We start from the raw sequence: 23,653 nt of genomic DNA on the forward strand, positions 1-23,653 counted from the left end.
GGCTTTTTTCTTTTTGCTTATGTGGTGCTGAGGAATCGAACCCAGGGCCTCAGGCATGCAAGGCAAGCGCTCTACCACTGAGCCACCTTCCCAGCCCAAAATAAGCCTCACTTTTTTTTTGTTTTTGTTTTTTTGGGTCCGGTCGTGAGGCCTGAACTCTGGGCCTGGGCACTGTCCCTCAGCTCTTCAGCTCAAGGCTAGCGCTCTACCACTTGAGCCACAACGCCACTTCCGGCTTTTTTCTTTTTGCTTATGTGGTGCTGAGGAATCGAACCCAGAGCCTCAGGCATGCAAGGCAAGTGCTCTACCACTGAGCCACCTTCCCAGCCCCAATAATAATAATAATAATAAATAAGCCTCACTTTTAAAACAAGATTCTGATATTACTAATTTTTTCCTCAGTTATCTTATACTTAACATTTTTACAGTTTTAGACCCTGTCATTATATAGTACTAAGACAGAATTTTAGCCCAGGATGAAGAACCTTATTATTTTTTTTATACCAATTTTGAGGAATTGCTTAAGGAACTAACAGGAAAGTAATCTAACAAGCTTTTCTCATATCCATGTAGTAGTTAAAACTGCTTATTATTCTGATTGTAGATACTAAGACATTACCATATAAGTGATTCCGTAGTATCTGTGTAGTTTTTCTACACTAATCGAAAGCATTTTATGCCAAACCTATTAACTATTAAAATTTGAGTTTTAGATTACTGTTTATTTTCTTAGTAAAGTTAAATTTTTTAACAAATATTTAAGAAATAATGTAACTATTACCAATTTTAAGGCCTAATTTTGAGCTGCCATATATATTTTCTAGTGATCATTACTATCTAAATATAATTAGTGATATCAGTAATAATGATAGAATTTCATAACCAACTATCAGTGAGGTAGTATGTATCTTGAACTTACCTTTGTGTCTCCTAATTACTGTAATAAATCTAAATTTTATGAGCTGTTAATGTGTGTTTCATGGAAAAGAGTTCTGAGGCCAAATAATTTCCCCTAGACTGAATGATTCAGGCTAAATGTGTTTCTTTATTGTAGAATTTCTTAGACCCTTCACTACTATAATGTATATTTTACATATTTCAAACTTATTTAAATATACAGCACATTTCTCAGACTATTGTTCCATAGTATTTGATCCGGTTAGTATGAGTGTGAAATAATGTAAAGAAAATAGTGTTTCTAATCTTTATAATTAAGTGCTAGCCATTGTATTAAAAAAGATATTAACCAGAATACTTGGACATCTGGGACAATCAGTTTCAAGTTCATTTCACGGTTTTGTTTTTTCAGATTTCAGTTATGCCTTCTCTGCTACTTCTTAATTAATTAATTAATTAATTTTTTGTTGGGTCATGGGGCTTGAACACTGGGCCTGGCGCTGTCCCTCAGCTCTTCAGCTCAAGACAAGCACTCTTATCACTTGAGCCATAGTACCACTTCCAATTTTCTGGTGGTTTATTGTAGATAAGAGTCTCATGGACTTCCCTGCTGGGCTGGCTTTCAACTATGATCCTCAGCTCTTACCCTCCTGAGTAGGTAGGATTACAGGGATGAGCCATCAGTGCCCAGCTCTCTTAAAAGTTTTATTTTCCCCTAAATGACATTTATTAACATGTGTAGTATTGCTTTTCTCATCTGATCCTTTAATCTTCTTTCTGCTTCTCTTCCTGCATACTGGCACTGTGATCTTTTCAGTCAATCCCAGACTAAAAATCTAGAAGATTCATGTTCTTTCTACATCAGGATCCTAATCAGGATTTCCCTACTTTGGCCCAAACTCTTGGGCTGAATAATTCTTGGTTGTAAGAAGCTGTCTGTCCTGCATTGTATGTGTTTAGCAACATATGTGGCTGCTTCCTACTACATGCCAATCTTTTGGGGTTTTTCTCCTTCCCCTAATAATCCAGATTAGGTCCTTGTGTATATTAGGCAAACACAGCGTTGTCTTATTTAATTTTAAACTGCAAGACTATTTCCTGTTTATAATTTCAGTCAATTCCAGTGCATACCCTCATGAACTGGCTTCTTTATTTCTTCACTCCAGTCTCATTCAAAGGCACTCATACTTATTAATGTTCCTCATGAATACAATAGTGTACTGTGCTCTCTTCTCACTGTGCCATAATTTGTTTCAAACTTTCCCTAAGCATCAGTTTCTCCCTCATACTACTCAGTATTCCTCAGTTTCTTATTTTCAGATAATTTTTCATGATGGAGCGTATTTTATTTTAAATACGTCTGTCTTCTCTCACTTTTAAAGGACAGGCATTGTCCCTCGTCTCTTCTCTTTTCTCTTTACTTTTCACGAGGAGGACAGCAGTTTGGGAACCCAAAGCCTAACACATACTAGGCAAATGCATCTCCAGCCTCTATCTTGGAATTCAATCAAAGTTTGGCTGATTCATTAGTATGTACTTTCAGATGCATTACACTGTCATTGTAGGAATTTTCTTCCTTTTATTAGTGAAAATTATTTCCCTGGTATTTATCATCCAGACTTTGATAGGTTGGCATTTGATCTCAGAGAAATCTTGAAATATAACTCTTTAAGAAGCCAGCTGTTCATAGCAGATTTCGGAAAAAAAAAAAAACACTATGTACTTAAGATATATTGAAATATTGTCTCCTTATAACTAAAAGACTTTTTTAAATTCAGAACAAAATTAAATTGTAAGGATTAATTTAATTGAACAAGTTAATAGGATGTGGAGAGCTTTTTTATTTTTATTTTATTTTTGTCAGTTGTGGGGCTTGAACTCTGGGCCTGGGCGCTGTCCCTCAGCTCTTCAGCTCAAGGTGAGCGCTCTATCACTTGAGCCAGCACCACTTGTGGTTTTCTGGCAATTTATCGGAAATAAGAGTCTCACAGGCTTTCCTGCCCTGGCTGGCTTTGCACCTTGATCCTCAGATCTCTACCTCCTGAGTAGCTAGGAGTACAGGCGTGAGCCACTAGCACCCAGCTGGAGACCTTTTACTGGACTGAAAACCTTGCGTTTTCATTGAGTGTGGATTTGTTTAATTGATTATAGAGAGCTTGAAAATCGTTGTGTTTTTTATTTATTAGTACACAGTCCTACAATCTTTAACCTGCACTACAAATGAAACAAAAACAAAAAATAATTCAAGCTGGATCTAGTGGCTCACACCTGTAATCCTAGCTTTTTTGAGGACTGAGATCTGAGGATTACAAGTTTGAAGCCAGCTCTGGCAGGAAAGTCTATGAGACTTTGATCTCCAGTAAACCAGCAGAAGACCAGAAGTGGCACTGTGGCTTAAAGTGGTAGAGCACTAGCCTTGAGCAAAAGAGCTCAGGGACAACACCCAGGCCCTGAGTTCAAGCCCTACAACTAACAGAAGAAAAAAATCAAGTCATTAAAGAATAAGGCCCTGGGCTGGGAAGGTGGCTCAGTGGTAGAGCACTTGCCTTGCATGCATGAGGCTCTGGGTTCGATTCCTCAGCACCACATAAGCAAAAAGAAAAAAGCCGGAAGTGGTGCTGTGGCTCAAGTGGTAGAGCACTAGCCTTGAGCTGAAGAGCTGAGGGATAGTGCCCAGGCCCAGAGTTCAGGTCCCACGATGGAACCCAAAAAAAAAAAAAAAAGAATAAGGCCCTGTCTTCTTTCCTCATATTCTTTAATACAGTTATATGTTATTACTTAGAACTAGCCATGATTAGTTTGATAAGCTACATTTTTACCAGGAACTTTAAAAGGTGGAAAAAGTTATACAACTTTTAGAAGATAACTCAAGTTGTAACAGAACTTCCCTTCAAGTCAAGAATTGAGAATGGGGGGGAGGGGAAAGAATAAGACTTTACAAATCAGAATCCTTCACTCTGCACGATTCCTTGTAGATTAGTAATTCTTTGTTAAATGAATCCATATATAATAGCAGTTAAGCAAGAAGGAATAGCTTTCTGTTTCATTTTTTTTAAGGAATGGCAAAAAATTATCAATTATTTTCAGAAGAAATTCTATATAGGGAAAATTAAGACCTATATGTAATTCCAGGACTCAGCACTCACAGCACTCAGGAGGATGGCAGATTCAGTCAGTATGTATGTAGCAAGACCCTGTTTAGAAAGAAGGAGAAAAAGGAGAATGGAAAGCAGAGAAAGGAGGAAAAGAGTGAGGGAGGGAAGGAAAAAGGAAGGTAGGAAGGTAAGGGGAGGAAAAGGAGGGAATGAGTCATCAGAAAGGAATAAAGGAAAAATAAAGGTTGTATTGGACATTCCCAGAGAAAACTGGGAGATAGGTTACTTATAGGAAAAGTACTTCCCTTTCACATCAGCACACTTAGGTAAAATAGACACAGAAGACCTGTGATACCCAGCTACTTAGTATTATCAACCTGATGAGCCATTTTGCCAACAGCCTAGATTTGCTTTGACTTTTTATCATTTTTTTTGTTTTGTATGTTACTGTTTTTCTTCAATATTTTAATAGTATTTGATATTATTGAAGTGAAAAAAGGGAATTCATTTAATTTCCAACATTTAATATTACCAGTTAAAATGTTCTTTTGTACTTTTAATTGCTTCAGAAAAGAAAGTATGTATAGTATATTAGCCATAAATGTTTTCGGTAAGCTGTCTGTTAGCAGAATAATCTAGGGATATTTGGTGGGGGGTGGGGTGCCAGTACTTGGGCTTGAATTTAGGGCCTCATACTCTCAGCCTTTTCACTCACAGTTGGCACTCTGCCATTTGAGCAATACCTGCAGTCTGACATTTTGCTGGTTAATTGAAGATAGAGTCTGGAGAACTTTACTGCCCAGCCTGGCTTTGAATCAAGCTCCTCAGATATAAGTCTTCTGAGCGGCTAGAATTACAGGTTTGAGCTGCCAGTTCCTGGCTTATAAATGGTAAAATGAGCCACCAGTGCCTAGTTTTAAATAGGTAAAATCTGTTAAGCATGCGATGGTCAAATAGAAGATACTTTTTTTTTCCGTACTGTGGTTTGAGCTTGGGTCTTGCACTGCTGGACAAGAACTCCACAACCTGAACCATACTTCCAGCTCTTTTTGCACTCATTATTTTTGAGATAGAATCTTAACTTTATGTCTAGGCTGGCCTAGACCCTGACTCCTTATATTTATGCTAGGATGACAAGTTTTAGCCATCACACCCGTTTGTTGTTTATAAATTTTTATTGGTAGATATGGGATCTTGTGATCTGTTTTGTGTAGGCTGACTGCAAACTGCAATTCTTCTGATCTCAGCCTTCCAAGTAGCTAGAATTACAGGTATGAATCTCCAGTGCAAGGCTGTACTACTTTTTCTGAACTTATACTTCCTAATAACAGGTAGATCTGAGCCAGGCAAAACTTTTTTTAAAGTTATCTATTAGTATTATTCTTCACAGTAGAATTATGATCTGTAAAGGCACCAGGAACACTGAATTAGCAAACACAACAATTGTTTCTAGGAAAAGTACAGTTGACTGCAAGCCTCTATTCCCAACATTTTTGTAAACTAGCAGTACATAACATTGTTTTATTTCTCTCTCTTTCTCGCTCCTCCCCACTTTCCTTTATCCCTTCCTTCTTTCCTTATGTCTTCTATTTTTGGGGGAGGTTGTTTTTGAAATATAATCTCACTATTAGTACAGACCAGCCTTAAACTTGCTGTTTGGCCGAAGCTGTCTCAAGTTTGCCATCCTCCTGTCCCATCTTCTCAGAGCCTGAGATAATAGTATGGGGCACTACAACTAGATTTTGTGTTTTTCTGTTTATGTATTGTTACTGAATTAACATTAAACTCATGGCCATCAGTAATACATGCCTGAGTGAAGCTTATCTAACATATATTTTCTCCACAAGGCATATATAGCTTTGCTGTACCTAGAAACAGAGCTTAGTTAGGAACATTTCAGCACTATGTTGAAGACCCTCTTAAACAGTGAAAATACCAACAATGCAAAAAAGGACACTTGTTTATATAGTATGAATGATGAAAAAAGAAGGTAGAATGTTGTCTCGATTGAATTCAGATGGAAGCATATCAGATGGCTCACATCTTTCCACTGATCTGGCTATCTTTAATAGTAAAAATATGCTGTATTAGCTTTGGAGTTGCAGGTAAATTTTATTTGGTGAAATTGTGTATGTAGAATCTGAATAACAAGGATGGACTATAATTTTTTTTCTGTTCCTGGGGCTTGAACTCAGGGCCTTTGCTCAGTCCCTGAGCTTCTCTGTGCTCAAGGCTAGTGCTCTACCACTTGAGCCACAGTACCGCTTCCAGCTTTTTCTGAGTAGTTTATTGGAGATAAGAGTTTCATGGACTTTTCTGGCTTGCTGGTTTTGAACTGTGATCAGCTAGGATTACAGGCACAAGACGCCAGCACCCTGCTCTATAATTGTTTTAAAGAAGCTTATAACTGAATACTTAATATTTACTTTAGAAATAAAGTTTCTCCTGATTTGGGGTATATGGGAGTTGTTAGCTATGCAGAGTCATTCCTTTAATTCATGTTGTTTTGTTGAATGAAATAAAATAAGCTGCTTTCAGTTTGCCATTTTCTTTTCTGTCCTGCAGGGAGCAACCTATCTTCAGCACTAGAGCTCATGTCTTCCAGATTGACCCAAACACAAAGAAGAATTGGGTACCCACCAGCAAGCACGCAGTTACTGTGTCTTATTTTTATGATAGCACAAGAAATGTGTATAGGATAATCAGTTTAGATGGCTCAAAGGTAAGTTACATTTACTTTATGTAATCTTGATGTTTTGCTACATACTGTTTAGCATTTCTGTTTTATTCTGATTCATCTTCACTAAAATATTTGAAACTTACTTTTTATGGTGCTAGAGTTTGATTCAGGGCCATGTGCTTGCTAAGTTGGTGCTCTATTACTTGAATCACATCACCATACCTCCAGCCCTTTATTGCACTAATTATGTTTACAGTAGGGACTCAGTTCCCACCTGGGTGTATGCATGAACCTGATTAGTCTATTTTAGGTTTCCCATGATTGCTAGAATAACAGTCATGCGCCATTGCATCCAGCTTTTTTCACTTAGATGGAGTATCATGGACTTTTGCTTACGCTGATGATTAAGAAGGGGCTCTTGGGCTGGGAAGGTGGCTCAGTGGTAGAGTGCTTGCCTTGCATGCATGAGGCCCTAGGTTCAATTCCTCAGCACCACATAAGCAAAAAGAAAAAAGCCAGAAGTGGCATTGTGGCTCAAGTGATAGAACACTAGCCTTGAGCTGAAGAGCCGAGGGACAGAGCCCAGGCCCAGAGTTCAGGCCCCACGACGGGACCCCCCCCAAAAAAATAAATAAATAAAAAAGAAGGTGCTCTCATATAACAATAGACAGCACATCTACTTTCTGTCCAAGAAAGGAAAAAGCCAGTTTTGTTTTATTGTCTTTAATAAGGCAGGTATCCATGTAGCTACTCATCCGTACCTGCATAGCTCATAAGTATTTTATATTTATACTGTGTATGATAAATTTATTCTATGTTTGACTTTTCATTCCACTTTTAATAGCTCACTAAATGACTGTTTATGGATTTGATAGCATACATTTTTTCAGTTTTTTAATTTAAATTTTATTGTAAAGGTGATATACAGAGGTATTATAGTTACATAAGTAAGGTAACGAGTACATCTCTTTTGAACAGTGTTACCCACTCCCTCATTTTCTCCCACTTCCCCCGACTCCCCTCCTTGCAAGTTGGAAAGGTCATTTCCAACCTAGTTGCTAGTGAGTACCACTGTTGAATTGATACACCCTTTGTCCCCACCTTTTCTGTGATTCCCCTTCAGTTCCCCAAATCAGATAAACACATACAGGACAAAGGATAGAGAAATCAAAAACAGTGACCGGGAATAAACCAAAGGAAAAAAAAGAAAGAAAAAAGAAATAATTGCAAATAGTGCCACTTTTTAAAAAAACAAAACCTCTTGTTTCCATTTCTTGGAGTTCATTTTGATAAACATCATTTTATATGGTCATATTGACATAGCTATTAAGCCATTGTGATCCTCTTCTATGTTCTCAGATGCATGCTTTTTTTTATTTTTTACTTTTTTATTACTGTTGGAATTACATTTTAGTTTTAATTTTGGAGAGTATTAAAATGATTTTGGTACTGGCAGAGCAATGAATTAAGATGTTGTAATAGTTGAAATCTATCTTCATGATCTCCCAAGTTAATATTTAATAACATGTTAAAGTACTATTTTTAAGAAATTATGTGTTAAATAGAAGTGATACTGTCATGAATTGTACTACTTTATAAGAAAAGAAATTAAAGCTTATATTTAGTAAGTTTTGTCCCCTGTAGTAAAGGAAATACTGAAAGACTTTTCAGTATCATGATATATTTCAGGTAAGTCAACCTTAGGAAAACTTCTTTTCTTATGGATATAGAAAACCAGCATCACTTTTTCTATTGATTTTTCTATTCAATTTTGAAAGATTTTTTTGTAATGTGGGATCTTTCTGTTAAATATGCAAACACTGTTGTGACTGAGATCTATTTGCTTCTAGTGAATGTCATTAAAATTAAATAAACAATGACCTTAAACATTCATGGGGAAGAAACTGACCATGCTAAAAATGCTTTGATGTTTTCTAGATTATAGAAAAACTTTGAAATATAAGATATTGAATTTTTAGTGGAAAGAATTTCATTGTATTTATAGTTGCTAGTTACTGTATTTTTCCATTGTCATTTATGCCAGAAACTACTTCTACACTTAATACATTAAAGATTGTTTTTCAGTGATCCTAAATTTTTAGAACTAAATAGTTCTGTGCTTAAATGCTTGTTTGATAATTTTGGCCTGGTTACACATACTTGTTTTTATCTTTCAGGCAATAATAAATAGTACCATCACCCCAAACATGACATTTACTAAAACATCTCAGAAGTTTGGCCAGTGGGCCGATAGCCGGGCAAATACTGTCTATGGATTGGGATTCTCCTCTGAGCACCATCTTTCAAAAGTAAGTTAAATCATAATATTGTAAAATCTTCATCTTTAATTCTGACATATTGAATATATAACAACAAACAGGTTATAAAATACTTGGGAAATTTGTTAATATTCTCAAATAGCAGTAGTGACTTTAGAGCAAGAAGCAAGAGATCATTAGATTCCTCTGTCTCTTAGAAAATAGTATACGTTAAAAATAGTCATCATAGCAGGCGCCTGTGGCTCATACCTGTAATCTTAGCTAGTCAGGAGGCTTAAATCTGAGAATCACAGTTGAAAGCCAGCCTAGGCAGAAAAGTCTTTGAGACTCTTTCCTTCAATTAAACACCAAAATAGGTGGAAGTAGAACTATGGCTCAAGTGATGGTAGAGTGGTAGCCTTGAGCACAAAAGGTCAGGTACAGCATTCTAGCCCTGTGGTCAAGCCCCAGGACTAGCACCCAAAAAAAAAAGGTTAGCATTTATTAAGAAGGGCTTTTGTGTTATATTATCTGTATGACAAGATATAAAAGTTGGGACTTACTGTTTCAGAAGGGGTTTTGCTCAGAGATTTAACACCCCTCAGTTAGGCATTGTCTTCAAGATAGGAAAGTATATCAAGCTCTTCTGAATTATGAAACCTGAACCTAAGGCCTGACATAGTGGCACACACACCTGTAATCTTATCTATTCTGGAGGCAGAAATGAGGATGATATGATTCAAGGCTAACTGACAAAAAGTAAGGTATCTCAAACATGTTGGCTCATGTTTGCAATCCCAGCTATTTGGGAGGCATAGGTAAGAGGATCATGCTCTGAAGATGACTGCTGCGCAAAAATGCATGAGACTTTATCTGATATTAAAGCAAAGAAGGTCTTGGGCCTGGCTAATGTGGTAGAATTTCTGCTTAGCAAGTGCAGAGCCTTTAGTGCAGAGCCCTTGGATCAAATTCCAGTAACTTCCTGCCACAAATCCCTCTGAATCTGATAGCGACACAGATTTCAGCTTCCTTCCCCATCCCACCACCGACCCCCTAGTTCTAGGGCTTAAACTCTGGGCTTGAGTGCTGTCCCTGAGCTTCATTTTGCTCAAGGCTAGCCCTCTATCACTTAAGCCACAGTTCCCCTTCTGGCTTTTTCTGAGATTAACTGGAGATAAGAGTTTCATGGACTTTCCTGCCTGGGCTGGTTTTGAACTGTTTTGAACCTCAGACCTCAACCTCCTGTGTAGTTAGGATTACAGGCATAAGCCACTGTCGCTCAACTAGATTTCAGCTTTTTGATATGACAGTAGGCACATATAAATTAGTATATTAGGGAAAATGGTATTTTATCTGGATTTAGAGTCTCAACTCTGATGCAATACAATGTGAGAGCCAATAAACAGGGTGAGGAATTTTATTCCTGTGTTTTTCTAAGAATTAGCATTTCATGAGCAATATTTTGTCTTCAAATTATCAGTCTTAAAGACCTTGTAAAGTATTTCACACTTTTCTGGTGCTGAACATTGCTGTTTAGAAATCTTTGGGAATAAATTTTTATTTTTGTCATTGATAATAGTACATTTGTAATACTGATACTTTAGTAATAACAAATTATTTCCTTAGTACTCTGATGTTAATAAGTAGATACCTAAATTCAGTAATAAAGAAAACATAGTATGCTATCTTTATTGATTCTACTTCCCACCCTCTGCCCACATTGGTCTTACATAATTTCTGAACAACAGAGGTATATAAATACAATGGTTAATAGTGAATTCCAACTTATTTATAATACTTTTATAAGATTGATCTTGAGTGCTTTATGTATAATAATTATTTGATGATAAGCTTCTTTTTCTATCATATTACAAGTTATAATTGCTTTGGAGGCTGTACTGCTTGTGTAAGAAAATGAAAGCAAACTAAGGTAAAAATGATCGCTTTGGCTTATTTTGTTAATGTAGATAGTCTTTATACATTCAGTTTGCAGAAAAGTTTCAGGAATTTAAAGAAGCTGCTCGACTAGCAAAGGAGAAATCACAAGAAAAGATGGAACTTACCAGTACACCTTCACAGGTAAAGATTTCATTTCTGTTTGTGTTTATGTGACTTGTTAGTTTCAGTTATCCTTTATGCTAGAGTTAATTTGGGAAAAGCTTACAAAGTTGACATAGAAATACACTCTCTGATCTCTGTTGGTAGTTTTTTTTCTGTACATATCATTGTAAGAATATTTAAAAATTCAAGTTATTAATGAAAACTCAGATCAATCTACATAAAACTTAAAAGCATAAGTACCCAAAGATGATATAGATTGGCCTGTGCTTTTATTTCATTTTCTTTTATATAGATGGTGGTGGTCAGACAAATTAGGACATGAAAGGAACCACAATAGAGGTTCAGAAAAAATACAAGGTATACTCATAGGATATGGAAACTAGGCATGGTATAACATGTAGAATCCCTTGGGAAAGCCTCGGGGATGGTCAGGCAGAAAGCAGGGGCAAAGGGAAAACCAAGGTAGAGCTTTTCGTGGGTTTTCCATGGAAAACTCTTTAGAATTAGCTATCAATAGCATCAAGTCACCTGGCATCTGGCCCTAGGATTATTAAGGTAAAGGAATAGTGTCTCTGAGGTATGAAGGCAAAATAGAGGAAGATGTGGCTTTGAGCTTGTAATTTGATATCAAATGGGATACTTCCTGCAGGGCCTTTGGTTCCTCTAAGGCTTGAAATCAGGAGGGTTGAGTTCTAGGCTGTCCTGAGCAAAAAAGTAATGTGACCCCTCTATCTCAATAGAAAACTTTGGGTATAGGTCACACACTTGTCATTCCAGCTACAACAGGAAGAAGTATAAATAAGAAGGTTGTGGGCCAGACTAACCCAGACAAAAAATGAAGCCCTTTCTCAGAAATAGTTAATACCAACTGAGCACTGCTGGCTCATGCTTACAATCTTAGCTAATCAAGAGGTTGAGATCTGAGAATCATGGTTTGAAGCCAGACTGTGCAGGAAAGTCTGTGAGACTCTTTATCTCCAATTTACCACCAAAAAACCAGAAGTGGAGGTGTGGCATTAAGTGGTAGAGAGCTAGAATTGAGCAGAAAGGCTCAGGAACAGTATCTAGGCCCTGAATGAAAGGCCTATTACCAGAATGCCTGGCTTAAATGCGTAGAGTGCCTCCTTAGGAAGTAGGAAGCCCTGAGTTAGTAATTCTGTTTTTACAGGAAGATGAAACAACACATTAAGTAAGAGAAAATTGAAGGACACCAATTATAGTGCATTAAAGCTTGCCATTGTTTCTTTCTCTTTATCATAACATCTTTTTTAATTAGTTGTATACTATCACCTGTTGTTTGGATACCTACTCCTCTTGCATGGAATGCTTGTCTGTAAGCCTTTACTTTTGCCAGAGGGATATATCAAAGATACTTATATTTGGGAAATGCTGTGAAAAATTTAAAAAAATAGGGAAGTATAAAATCAAAGTCATCAGCATTTGAGAACCAAAATAGGCATACTTTTATCTTTCAAAATATTTTACCTGATTAGTAATGTGTCAAAGACAGAGAGTGTAGTCAAAAAGGTATTTCTTTCATTTCTTTCATACTCTTCTTTCTTGTAATGTTTCTGTTTCATTTGAAGTACATTACCCTCGGCCAACTTCTAGTCTACTCACCTAAAATTGGGGGCTTAATTCACTATTGAGTTAATTCTCTGCCTGAAAAGTAGGCTGTTACTTAGGAATTGGGCAGAAAGAAGAATAAACAGAATAATGAGTTACTGTTTAGGTGAAATAATCAAGAGTAATAGATACTAAATCGGTCATAGTTAACACATTAGTTAAGAGTACTTGGGTCTTCAGAATGGAGGTGTAGCTTAATGGTAGAGTACTTGCCTACCATATTATCAGGCCCTAGCATCAAAAAGAAAAAAGTATACATTTACAAGACGGATAAATTTAGACAAATCCTTTTTCTGTTGCTGTAGGATCTTGGGAAAGTTGTTTTACCCAAATATGTATATATATATATTGGTAGCCTTAGCATAACATTTACTTTATAGAATGGTTTAGAAGAATGAGTATTTAATAATGTAGGCTATAGAAATTGGAGGATTTGGGCTGGGAAGGTGGCTCAGTGGTAGAGTGCTTACCTTGCATGCATGAGGCCCTGGGTTTGATTCCTCAGCACCACATAAGCAAAAAGAAAAAAGCTGGAAGTGGCACTGTGGCTCAAGTGGTAGAGCGCTAGCCTTGAGCTGAAGAGCTGAGGGGCAGCGTGCAGGCCCAGAGTTCAGGCCCCACGACCGGACCCCCCCCACCCCCAAAAAAAGAAATTGGAGGATTTTAATCTTGTATCTAACCTTTATTAATTTTAAGAAATTAAGACAAAGTACTCCTGTTTTATCCACAAAATGGGACTAGGGTTATTGGAAGAGTTCAGTGAGGGTTGGGAAGTATTTAGCATGTAGTAATTGCTCAATAAATGTAAATATCTATGGCTGATGGTATGATTATAATGGTGAAGCTACTGATATAAAGCCTTTAAATGGTAGCTGGCACATAAGAATTACATAATACAATTTAGATGCCTTAATTGTATACATGTTGCCTCAATTCTGTAGAAGGCTTGTAAAACACACATTATTGAGTCCCTCCCCCACTATATTATTTAGTAAAGCTGAGATGGGGCTCAGGTTGTTTGCATTTCTAACTCCTGAGATGCTGATGCTGTTTTGACTATGCTTTTAGAAGCAGTATGTAGACATTTTGCCTCTGAAAAGGCTTGAGTAGAAAGAAGCCAGACATTTAGAGCAAAGTTCCATTTCGCCATTCTTAGACTTTTGGAGGGATGTGTGTAGAAAATTAAATCTAGAATGAGCCTGACCAAGTAGCACAATAGCTTATAGTAAAGAGATTGCATCAAGTTTAGGTAAGGTTGAAGAACAGGTATGTGTAAAGGAGTGGGATGGATTGGGAGAACAGGAGGTTGTACAGCATTTATCAGATGTCAGTTAATGTGAAAAGTTTCTTAGGAAAGAATTTGTGCTTTTATAATTTATAAATTAAAACTCAGTAATACAGTGCCTTATTTTTCACTAATACTTTGATTATGATCTATTGTCTAGAATCCCACCATATCTTTTTTTTTTCTTACTTTTTCTTTTTAAGTATAGTGGTATTGGGATTAGAGCTCAGGGCCTTGAGCTTTTGAGCAGACATTTTACTACTTGAGCCATGTTCCCCAACCCCTGCCCTCCACCTTTTCTTCCTTATATAAACTATACTGGTAGTGAATTTCCTCCCAATTCCCAGAAGCTTGCTCCCTGCAGTCTTTACATTAAAAAAAAAATAAGTGTGATATTAGATTTCTATGTCATTTTTCTGCTATATAGTGGTACTTATGATATATAATAATACAGAGTAAATTACATATGTCTAATTCAGTTGTGGGGTATATTTTAATTTTTAGCCATTTATCTTCACTGTTTCATTTGGTTTTCATTAAGATAATCATTCTGGCTTATATTCATACTTTATTAATTTATAAAATAGTCATTATATGAATATAATTGATATAAATAGGTTAGGGACAAGTACAGCTAATTCTTATTAAGCATTTAATGCAAGTGGTGGGTGAAAAATACATAAGAATGAAGAATAATCCATTAACCTTGTGCATCATCTGTCAATACCCTTTACCATAGAGAAGGCAGAACATTGCTAATGCAGAAAGAGATTTTTCCCCCCACAGTTCTGATGCTTTGAAGATGGAAGGCTAGTGCTCTACTTCTGAGCTATATCTGTAGCCCTATAAAAACTATTTTGACTCCATCTAAAAGTAACCAGTTGTGCCACTGGAGCTGAGGATGGGCCAAGGGGAGAGGGGCAGAAGAATGAAAAAGGAAGGGGGCAGAATGCAGGCAAGAATTCATTGTATATACTACAGAATTGATAAATATAAGGGAAGGAGTAAGAGTGAAGATGTTGAAGTAGTGACACAGATTAAGATGCATTGTACACATAAACTACTTTGCTGCAAAAAAATTTAATACCTAGCCTAAAATTAAGTTATGGGAAGGGGTGGGGAGTAGGTAGGTAGGTGAGAAATGTTGAAAGAAGTGATATTGATCAAAATGCACTGTATTCATAAACTGCTTTGGTGAATGACAACTCCTTTGTACAACTACTTAAAAGTAATAAAATATTTTTTTGAAGGACCTATTATGAGTGTCTGAAAATCCTGATTTCAGAGATAGTAGCTCTGGATGGTGACCAAGGATAGGAAATAATTTATATCAAAAGATTAGAAGATGTTTATCTGAGATCTCCACCCCATCTTTATTTCTTTTTCTCTTTTTCTTCCTTTTGCTCTTTTTCTGCGCTACTATGTAACAGGTTTATCAAATGAATGATAACCAGGTATTAGAAATCACTTATAAGAATAAATTATTATTTTTATTATTTACAAGAAGAAATATTGCCCAGATTTCAAGCTCCATGATGGACAAAAAAAAAGTAATAACTTGGGTTATATATTGAATTTTATTTTCTAGAAGAATAAAGTAAGCTTACTTTGATAGGCAAAACTTGATTAAAAGTAAAGATAAGATTTGTGAAGACAATTCTATTATGACTACTAGAGAAGGAAAGCTGGAATGTACTAGTAGTATTATGATATATGTTATTAAGGTATTTCCGGTTACATTTCCAAATAGCTCTAAATGAACTGAAATTTAGAGCAGATTAAAAATTTAAATTTGTTGCAGATTTCATTTAACCCTCCTTTCCTCATTCTCTTCTTCTCCTCTAGTTCCTTCTTTCTCCAAAGCAAGATTACATATTTCTTGTTGTTTGTTTTGCATTTTTCTGCTATTTTGGGGTTTTTTTGGAACAGGGTCTCACTCAATAGTACAGACTGACCACAAACTCAAGGCTTCAGCTTCCTGAGTGGCATGAGCCATCACAGTCACTGTAATCCTTTTTTTTTTTTTTAAGTAATTCTTCGACTATTTGGTTTTCTTTGATAGCCCATGGATTTAAACTCAGATCCTTGAGCTAGGCTGGTACTCTATCCTAGTCCTAGAGTATATCTAATAGGATGATTTCACTGAAGGAAATGGAAGGGATCCAGGGATATATAATAGATAATTTTGTACACCAAGAAAAAGACATTCATTTGCTTCTGAATTTTAAATGCCATGTCTTCAGACTGACATTTTACTAGTTCATTGGAAATGGAGTCTCAAGGACTTTTCTGCCTGGGCTGGCCACAAACCAGATCTCAGTTTCATGAATATCTAGGATTATAGTAGTGAGCCACTGACTCCACCTTTGAATACCTTTTATTCTGACCAGATGATTGCTTGTAGTGTCCCAAATTTTTTCAAGGTTTTTGTGTTGTTTGGTTTGGTTTTTGTTGGTCATGGGGCTTGAATGCTGGGCTTGGGCGCTGTTCCTGAGCTCTTCAGCTCAGGGCTAGTACTCTACCACTTGAGCTACAGCGCCATTTCTGATTTTCTGGTAGTTAATTGTAGATAAGTGTCTCACAGACTTTCCTCCCTGGGCTGGCCTTGAACCATGATCTTCAGATCTCAGCCTCTTGAATAGCTAGGATTACAGGCGTGAGCCACTGACGCCCAGCTTTTTCAAGTTTTTTGAAACTACATTTCCAAATTGTGTTATGCTTATCATTCTAAGGTGTATTGTGTTTCAGTGAATTTTATAGCTTGCTTTGCTTCAAAATATATTTCTCTTTAAGTTATTTTTAAGCTTTTTCTTAAATTTCTATTGACGTTTTGTTCTTTAAGATGTCAGAGGTGGTTTTAACTTGAAGATGTATATTTGAACAAAAGTGTAACTATTTTTTCTCCCCCACCCCTTTTCTTGCAGGAATCAGCAGGTGGAGATCTTCAGTCTCCTTTAACACCAGAAAGTATTAATGGGACGGATGATGAAAGAACACCTGATGTGACACAGAACTCAGAGCCAAGGGCTGAACCAACTCAGAATGCATTGCCATTTTCACATAGGTACAGATTTAATTCAGCAATCATGATTAAGTAAAGAGTGTACATATGGAAATATATTTGGTTTTAGAAATTTTTAGAATTGTAATCTTCGAATGAAAGTACCAGGGCAGATTGTTTTTTCTTATTAATGTATTGTTCATAGTTGCTGAGATGGACTGAGGTAAATGTTTTCCTTTAGAAAAAAATATATTGAGCTTATTACAGAATTTATAATATTTAGTGAAATGAAATATAAATCCTTCTGCCTATTTTTAACAGGAGGCTTTTAAAAACCTCTTTGTTAACTTGTTTTCTTTTTCCTATCTGTTCTTTAAGGCTTGGAAATTGCAATAAAAAAAAAATAGAATTCCCATTCTGAAATTATACCGTCGTAGTCCTAGAGGTTACCTAAGAGCACGATTTCACTGAAGGAAATGGTAGGGATCCAAGGAATATGATAGATATTTTTTGTACATCAAGAAAAAGAAGTTGATTTGCTTCTGAATTTTAAAAGAATTCAATGTTTTAAAAAGATACAGTTTGTCCTACAAGTGTTGCAAACCAGTTAAAGTAATTATTGACCATACTATGGTATTTTAAGAGGTATTTATGGAGGCTTATGATATTATAGTACTGTAAACTTAAGTATCAGTAATCTATTTTAAAATATTTTATTTGAAAACTTTCATTTTTTGATAGTTTTAGTTAAAACTATCAAATGAAATACAGAATTTAAGATTTCTTTTCATGTAATAGTTGTAATGAACAGAAGACAGTCATTTAAGTGTAAGAAAATACCTTAATTTAGTAAAAAAAGGAGTTTGTTTGACATACTGAGCAGAATTTTATTGTCTTTTTATGAAAATAATGAGAAGCATTGTGTTTCCAGTGGTTTACAAAGCTCCAAAGTCCAATGAGAGTCCTTAGATATCACTTCTGTATGGTTAGATTTCAACACATTTTGAATGGGGGAAGAAATGTAACTGCCTAATGTTTTATTTTATTTATTTATTTAATTTTTTTGGTCAGTCATGGGGCCTGAACTCTGGGCCTTGGACACTGTCCCTCAGCTAATCAGCTCAAGGCTAGAGCTCTACACTTGAGTCACAGTGCCACTTACAGTTTCTTCTGCTTACGTGGTGCTGAGGAATCAAACCCAAGGCCTCATGCATGCAAGGCAAGCACTCTACCATTGAGCCACCTTCCCAGACCTTATTGTATGTTTTTTGAGAGACCAGTTTTTAGGAAATCAAGTTCTTTGGCATACTAAGAATTGTGAAATGAAAGGAAAGCTAGGTGCCAGTGGCTCATGCCCATAATTCTGCTCTACTAAAAGGCTGAGGTCTGACAATTGTGGTTCAAAGCCAACTTGGGCAGGAAAATCTGAGACTCTTATCTCCAATTAACCACCAAAAAGCCAGAAGTAGAGCTGTGGCTTAAGTGGAGAGCTCAAGAACAGTGCCCAGACCCTGAATTCAAGCCCCAGGACTGGCACACATGCGCTCGCTCACACACACACACACACACACACGCACACACACACACACACGTGTGAAATATTTTAACCTATGAGGATTTTGATTAAAATTGAAATTTGTTAAATGTTAGGGTCATTGGAAATTAGCATTGAAAGATCTTGTAATTAGACTGAAGAAGAATAAAATTGAGAAAGAAGGTTTTTTTAAAAAAGAAATGAACAAAAGAAAATAATTTGAGGTTACTTTTTGCTTAAAATGATAATTATTTTGCATAAATTAAACATTTTGTAGTTAGCATGTGTATTTTTCTTTCTAAAACTATAAAGATGACTAAAGACAGGAAAATTTTTAGTTTTCCAATCTAAGACTATATTCACGCTGATGTGTTATACATGCAATCTTTTAATCAGAGACTATAATTTTTATAATCTTAATTAGCAATGATGATATGGGCTAAGTAAGTGGTACATTACTTGTCTAGCAAGTGGAAGGCCCTGAGTTTAAACCCTAATATCACTTTCAAAAATAATTCCGTATACAATTCTTAAAATACTTCATGATGAGGGAAGGAAAAGTTTCTGGACTTCTAAGTTCTAATTAACATATCCATTTGATAAATAAACTTAACTGTACTCAACTAGTTATAGAATTGATTTCGTTAACACCTAAATTAAACCATCTCCATTAAACACTGTGGCATTTAGAAATAAGAACTTATAAATTTAACATTTGTAAAAGCTATTTCTAGTTTACTTTATGTACCTAAATTTTTTTTTCATATTCCCTGTTTTGCTGATTCTTAGTATTTGGCATATTTAACAGGGATTGGTCTTCATCTATTACTTTTTCTCTGTAAGGAGTCTCTTAAGAGTCACTTTGAGCCTGGCGCCCGTGGCTCACACCTGTAATCCTATCTACTCAGGAGGCTGAGATCAGAGGATCATGGTTCAATGCCAGCCCAGGCAGAAAAGCCCATGAGACTCTTATCTCCAATTAACCACTAGAAAACCAGAAGTGGCACTGTCAAGCAGTAGAGCGCTCAGCTTGAAATGAAGAGCGCAGGGATAGTGCTCAAGCCCAGAGTTCAAGCCCCACGACCCAAAAAGAAAAAGTTACTTTGAACATAAACTTTCTTGACTACTCAAATTTATAGACTTACCATGGAGATAGATGTTTGACAGTTATAAATATGTGTATAAAGTTAAGAAGCTTAGTAGGTCAATTTAAGATTTTAGTTGGCTTAAAAGTATTATGTCATGTTACAGTTATTATTTTACAAAAATGTAACTAGAATTTTAGAACTCTGAACTTCATCTTGTGATTTTTTTTTTTTATTAATCAGTATTTCAACTAGTACCTTGGTGAAATCAGTATTTCCATGTGAGGTAGACTGAGTGTTCTGTAGTTATTTCTAGAATCCTAGAATGTCAGAAATAGAAGATATCTCAGGTATGGAGTAACTGTAGTAGCTTGAAATCAATTTAGTAATTATCCATGGCATTCTGAAAATGAAAATAAGTAGAAAGTATCAAAGTAAAACTCACATTGAGTAGTACCTATTTCAGTAGTGCATGCATGTGTGTGTGTGTGTGTGTGTACCCATGTGTGCACATATAAGCTCTGGATTAGTGAAATGTCAAAGTTTGAAGGCTTTTTTTTTTTTTTTGGACAGGTAAGAAGACTAAATCCCAGAGTGTAGGCAAATTGTCCTAGATAGTCACAAGTTCATTAGTAAAAGTTGACAGCTCAGCTTTATCCACCCTTGTTGTTACTGTTGATTAATAATACATTTAAAATAAATTACAAGTATGATCATATTATTGTGCCTAAACTCCTATACTAGGAGGGCCATATAGAAATAAGGTTAGTATTTCATAAAGTAGGTCCAGAAAGTATATTAGAATATATTTATTTTAACCTGAAACTCTTAAATGTTTAAATTGGATACACTATTCTTTTTATCTATGCAAAGGAAGACAATCATGATTTTTTAAGGCTTATTTAGACTGTTTTCCCTTCTGTCTCAGTACTTAGTTTAAAAAGCAGAAGTTTTTTTTAATACTTCTCTAAAAAGTAAGCAAAAATCATAGAATGTCTTTAAGAAAAGAATGTAGGGAACCCCCTACTCAGTTAACTAAATTAAAAGTTGACTTGAATGCCTGTAATCCTAGCTATTCAGGAGGCTGAGATCTCAGGATCACAGTTTGAAACCAGCCCAGGCAGGAAAGTCTGTGACAACCTTATCTCCAATTAATCACAGAAAAAGCTGAAAGTGATGCTAAGGCTTAAGTAGTAGAGCACTAGCCTTGAGCAAAGGAGCTCAGGGACAATGCACAGGCCCAGAGTTCAAGCCCCAGGACAGGCAAAATATAAAAAAGAGTTATACTAATAGCATCTTGTGTTGGGTGCCGTGGCTCACATCTGTAATCCTTGCTACTCAAGAAGCTGAGATCTGAGGATCTTGGCTCAAAGCAATCCAGGCAGGAAAAGTCTGTGAGACTCTTATCTCCAATAAACCACTAGAAAACCAGAAGTGGTGAGGGACAGTGCCCAGGCCCAGAGTTCAAGCCCCACAACCAAAACAAAAAAAAAAGCTTCTTGTGCTCTTCTTGAAATAAAAATGTATGCCTGAATCTCATGAGTCATTAAGATACCAATAGAAGCCTTCATTTTCATTTAGCCCTGAAAGTTTTAGTATTACAGTTATAGATTGTCTATACTCTCTATAAGCTTTAAGTTTTTAAAGTTATGTAGCTTTAGAGTTAAGAGAGTTTTTTTAAATTTCTTTTACTTTTTGTATCTTTTTACTATACAATTTTTTTTTTAGGAAGTCTTAAATTATTTTAAAAAATGGTGAGTCTTGTTTCATCTCTACCTCAGCCACTCCTCTATACTGGTTTTTTTTTTTTAAGAGAGTGTGCTGAGGATCGGACCCCAATGCACACAAATGTTAGTCAAGCAAATCCTAGAATAAGATTCCATTCAGCATAATTTTTTAAATTATTTTTAAAGCTTATATACTAAATTATTGCAACTTTTTATATTTTACCTGATTGAGTAGCATTATAGATTACTTTGTTTTGTTTTTCAATTATACTGCTGAGCTAAATTTTAAATGTATGGATTGTTTGATACTACTTATTCAAGTGCTATAGCACTGTTTATGTCCTTGTTATAAACTATGCAAAATATTCTCATTAAACTAGTCTCAATGAATTAATACTTTCTTAGCATATTTTTAAAAATGCTTTAAAGGTTTAGGAATGTGTACAATAGGGAGTTCACGCAAGGGTGAAATGTTCACCAATTTCTTTGAGGATATATTACTCGATTTTATCTAAATTGCTATTCTTTTAAAAATTATTTTCAACTTAAATGATAAAAACCTTTTGGGATTGATAAAATATATACTGGAGTATTTAGGGCATCGTTTTAGACTATATGTCTTAGATTAGTTCTAGGCTAAATAGACTAGAGTTTACAGTGGGAAAAGGTTTTTGTTCTGTCATTCAAGGGTATTGTTTGGTCATCTGTGTAGCATTGTAGAAGTTGTTATTTCTTACAAGTAATAATAGATTTTTTAAGATTTAAAAATACTTAGAATTCTTTTGGAAATAGTTAATTTTATAGTATTCCATTGCTATTGGAATGTTATACTGAAATGTAATCCTGAAAACAAGTTTTTATTTTGCTCATTATACTTTGTGATGCTCAGATATGCAGTACTATATTCACAAATAAAACTGCTTATATTTTTGAGAGTTGAGAACAGGCATTTACTAATAGTTTGTGAAGGTATTTTTGTACTGAGAAATTTTGATAAGTTTATTATATGAAAATTAGACTCTTTAAAGCACTAATTATATATGGATTCTTCTAATGTTTAGATAGTATGTTCTTATGGTGCTGCTAGACTTTATGTATTTTGGAGGTACTGCATGTATCTTCTATTCTGTAAGGGATATTTCTGCTACTTAATGTGTTTATGTTTCCAACAGATACTCATTAAAGAATGGATGCAGAAATGTTACTTTGTAGTATATTGGTTTTACTTTAAACCAGTGCAATAACCATAATATTACCAAAGTTCTGGGTAGATTTGTCTATGCGTATTAAAGCATCAGAAAGCCACTACTTTATCATTGTGACTAAGGATTTTTATACAATTTCAAAAGCTAAAATTTCATTCAAAATTTTACATCCATTTTCACTAAAATATAAAAGTATAAATATAAAATAAAATAAACAAAAGATACTTTATCTTGAATTAAATACAGTTATAGGTCTTTGAAGATGTTACAAATAAAGGTGAATGATGTTGAGATCAATCTCACTACTGAAACTCCCCATACTATCTTATCTATCTCCCTCTTTTATATATAGAAAGCAAAACTTAGAAGATTATAAGTATTAAAAAAAGAAAAAAATAACATTTCTGTAGATAACATTCATTGAATAAAACTAAATAAAGCTGGAACTTAGCTGAGTGCTGGTGGTTCACACCTGTAATCCTACTCAGGAACCTGCTATCTTAGGATCATGGTTTGAAGCCAGCCTAGGCAGGAAGGTCCATGACATGCTCTCGTGTGAACTACTCAGAAAAAGCTGAAAGTAGTGCTGTGGCTCAAGTGGTAGAGTGCTAGTGTTGAGCAAAAGAAGCTCAAGGACAGTGCCCAGGATCAGAGTTCAAGCCCTAGGACAAGTAAAAAAAAAAGGATATTGCTAAGCTACCTCCCTTTAGTTCTCTGCTGTAATTAATGAGAAGGAATGTTCATCATTCCATCTCTAGTTATGATCAGCTGCTGTTTTTAGCATGAATAGTTAGAGTTATAGGGTGTGGTAATTTGCCATGGGTCAGATTGATCCTAGATTATATCTTCCCAATGGAGGTCTTTTAAAAATCTTAGCTCATTAAAACTCTAGCACTTAGCAGAGAAAATGTTTTTCATTTGGATTTGGCTTTCTATTTTCCCTCTTAGCAGAGTAGTAAGGGCCAAGACAGAACCTAGACAGAGGCAAAGCAAGCCATATATATGTGTGAAATTTGTGGTATGTATGATAGTAAAGAATGGAGAGGTCTGTGGTAAAGTAGAATATGCAGAATTTATCTAATGATACCGTTTTTTTGTTGTTTTAGTTGTTGGTTTAAAAAAAGAATTGTCAGGGATGAAGTGGAGGTGACCCTAGTCTAGGTTTTCAAAAGGAACACTTGTAAATATTGGGGCCAACT

General features: G+C 35.5%; 1 protein-coding gene across 1 annotated transcript in view; it reads left to right on the forward strand.

Moving 5' to 3' along the window:
* Homer1 (homer scaffolding protein 1) overlaps window positions 1-23,653 on the forward strand; it is a 97,466-nt gene that overhangs the window by 26,901 nt on the left and 46,912 nt on the right. Inside the window, exons 2-5 of the mRNA XM_013015946.1 lie at window positions 6,558-6,714; window positions 8,850-8,981; window positions 10,917-11,009; window positions 16,827-16,966. Of these exons, the coding sequence (XP_012871400.1) occupies window positions 6,558-6,714; window positions 8,850-8,981; window positions 10,917-11,009; window positions 16,827-16,966 (522 nt within the window). The remainder of the gene's footprint in view (window positions 1-6,557; window positions 6,715-8,849; window positions 8,982-10,916; window positions 11,010-16,826; window positions 16,967-23,653) is intronic.

This window comes from Dipodomys ordii, unplaced genomic scaffold (assembly GCF_000151885.1).
Source record: "Dipodomys ordii isolate 6190 unplaced genomic scaffold, Dord_2.0 Scaffold28, whole genome shotgun sequence".
NCBI classification, from domain to species: Eukaryota; Metazoa; Chordata; class Mammalia; order Rodentia; family Heteromyidae; genus Dipodomys; species Dipodomys ordii.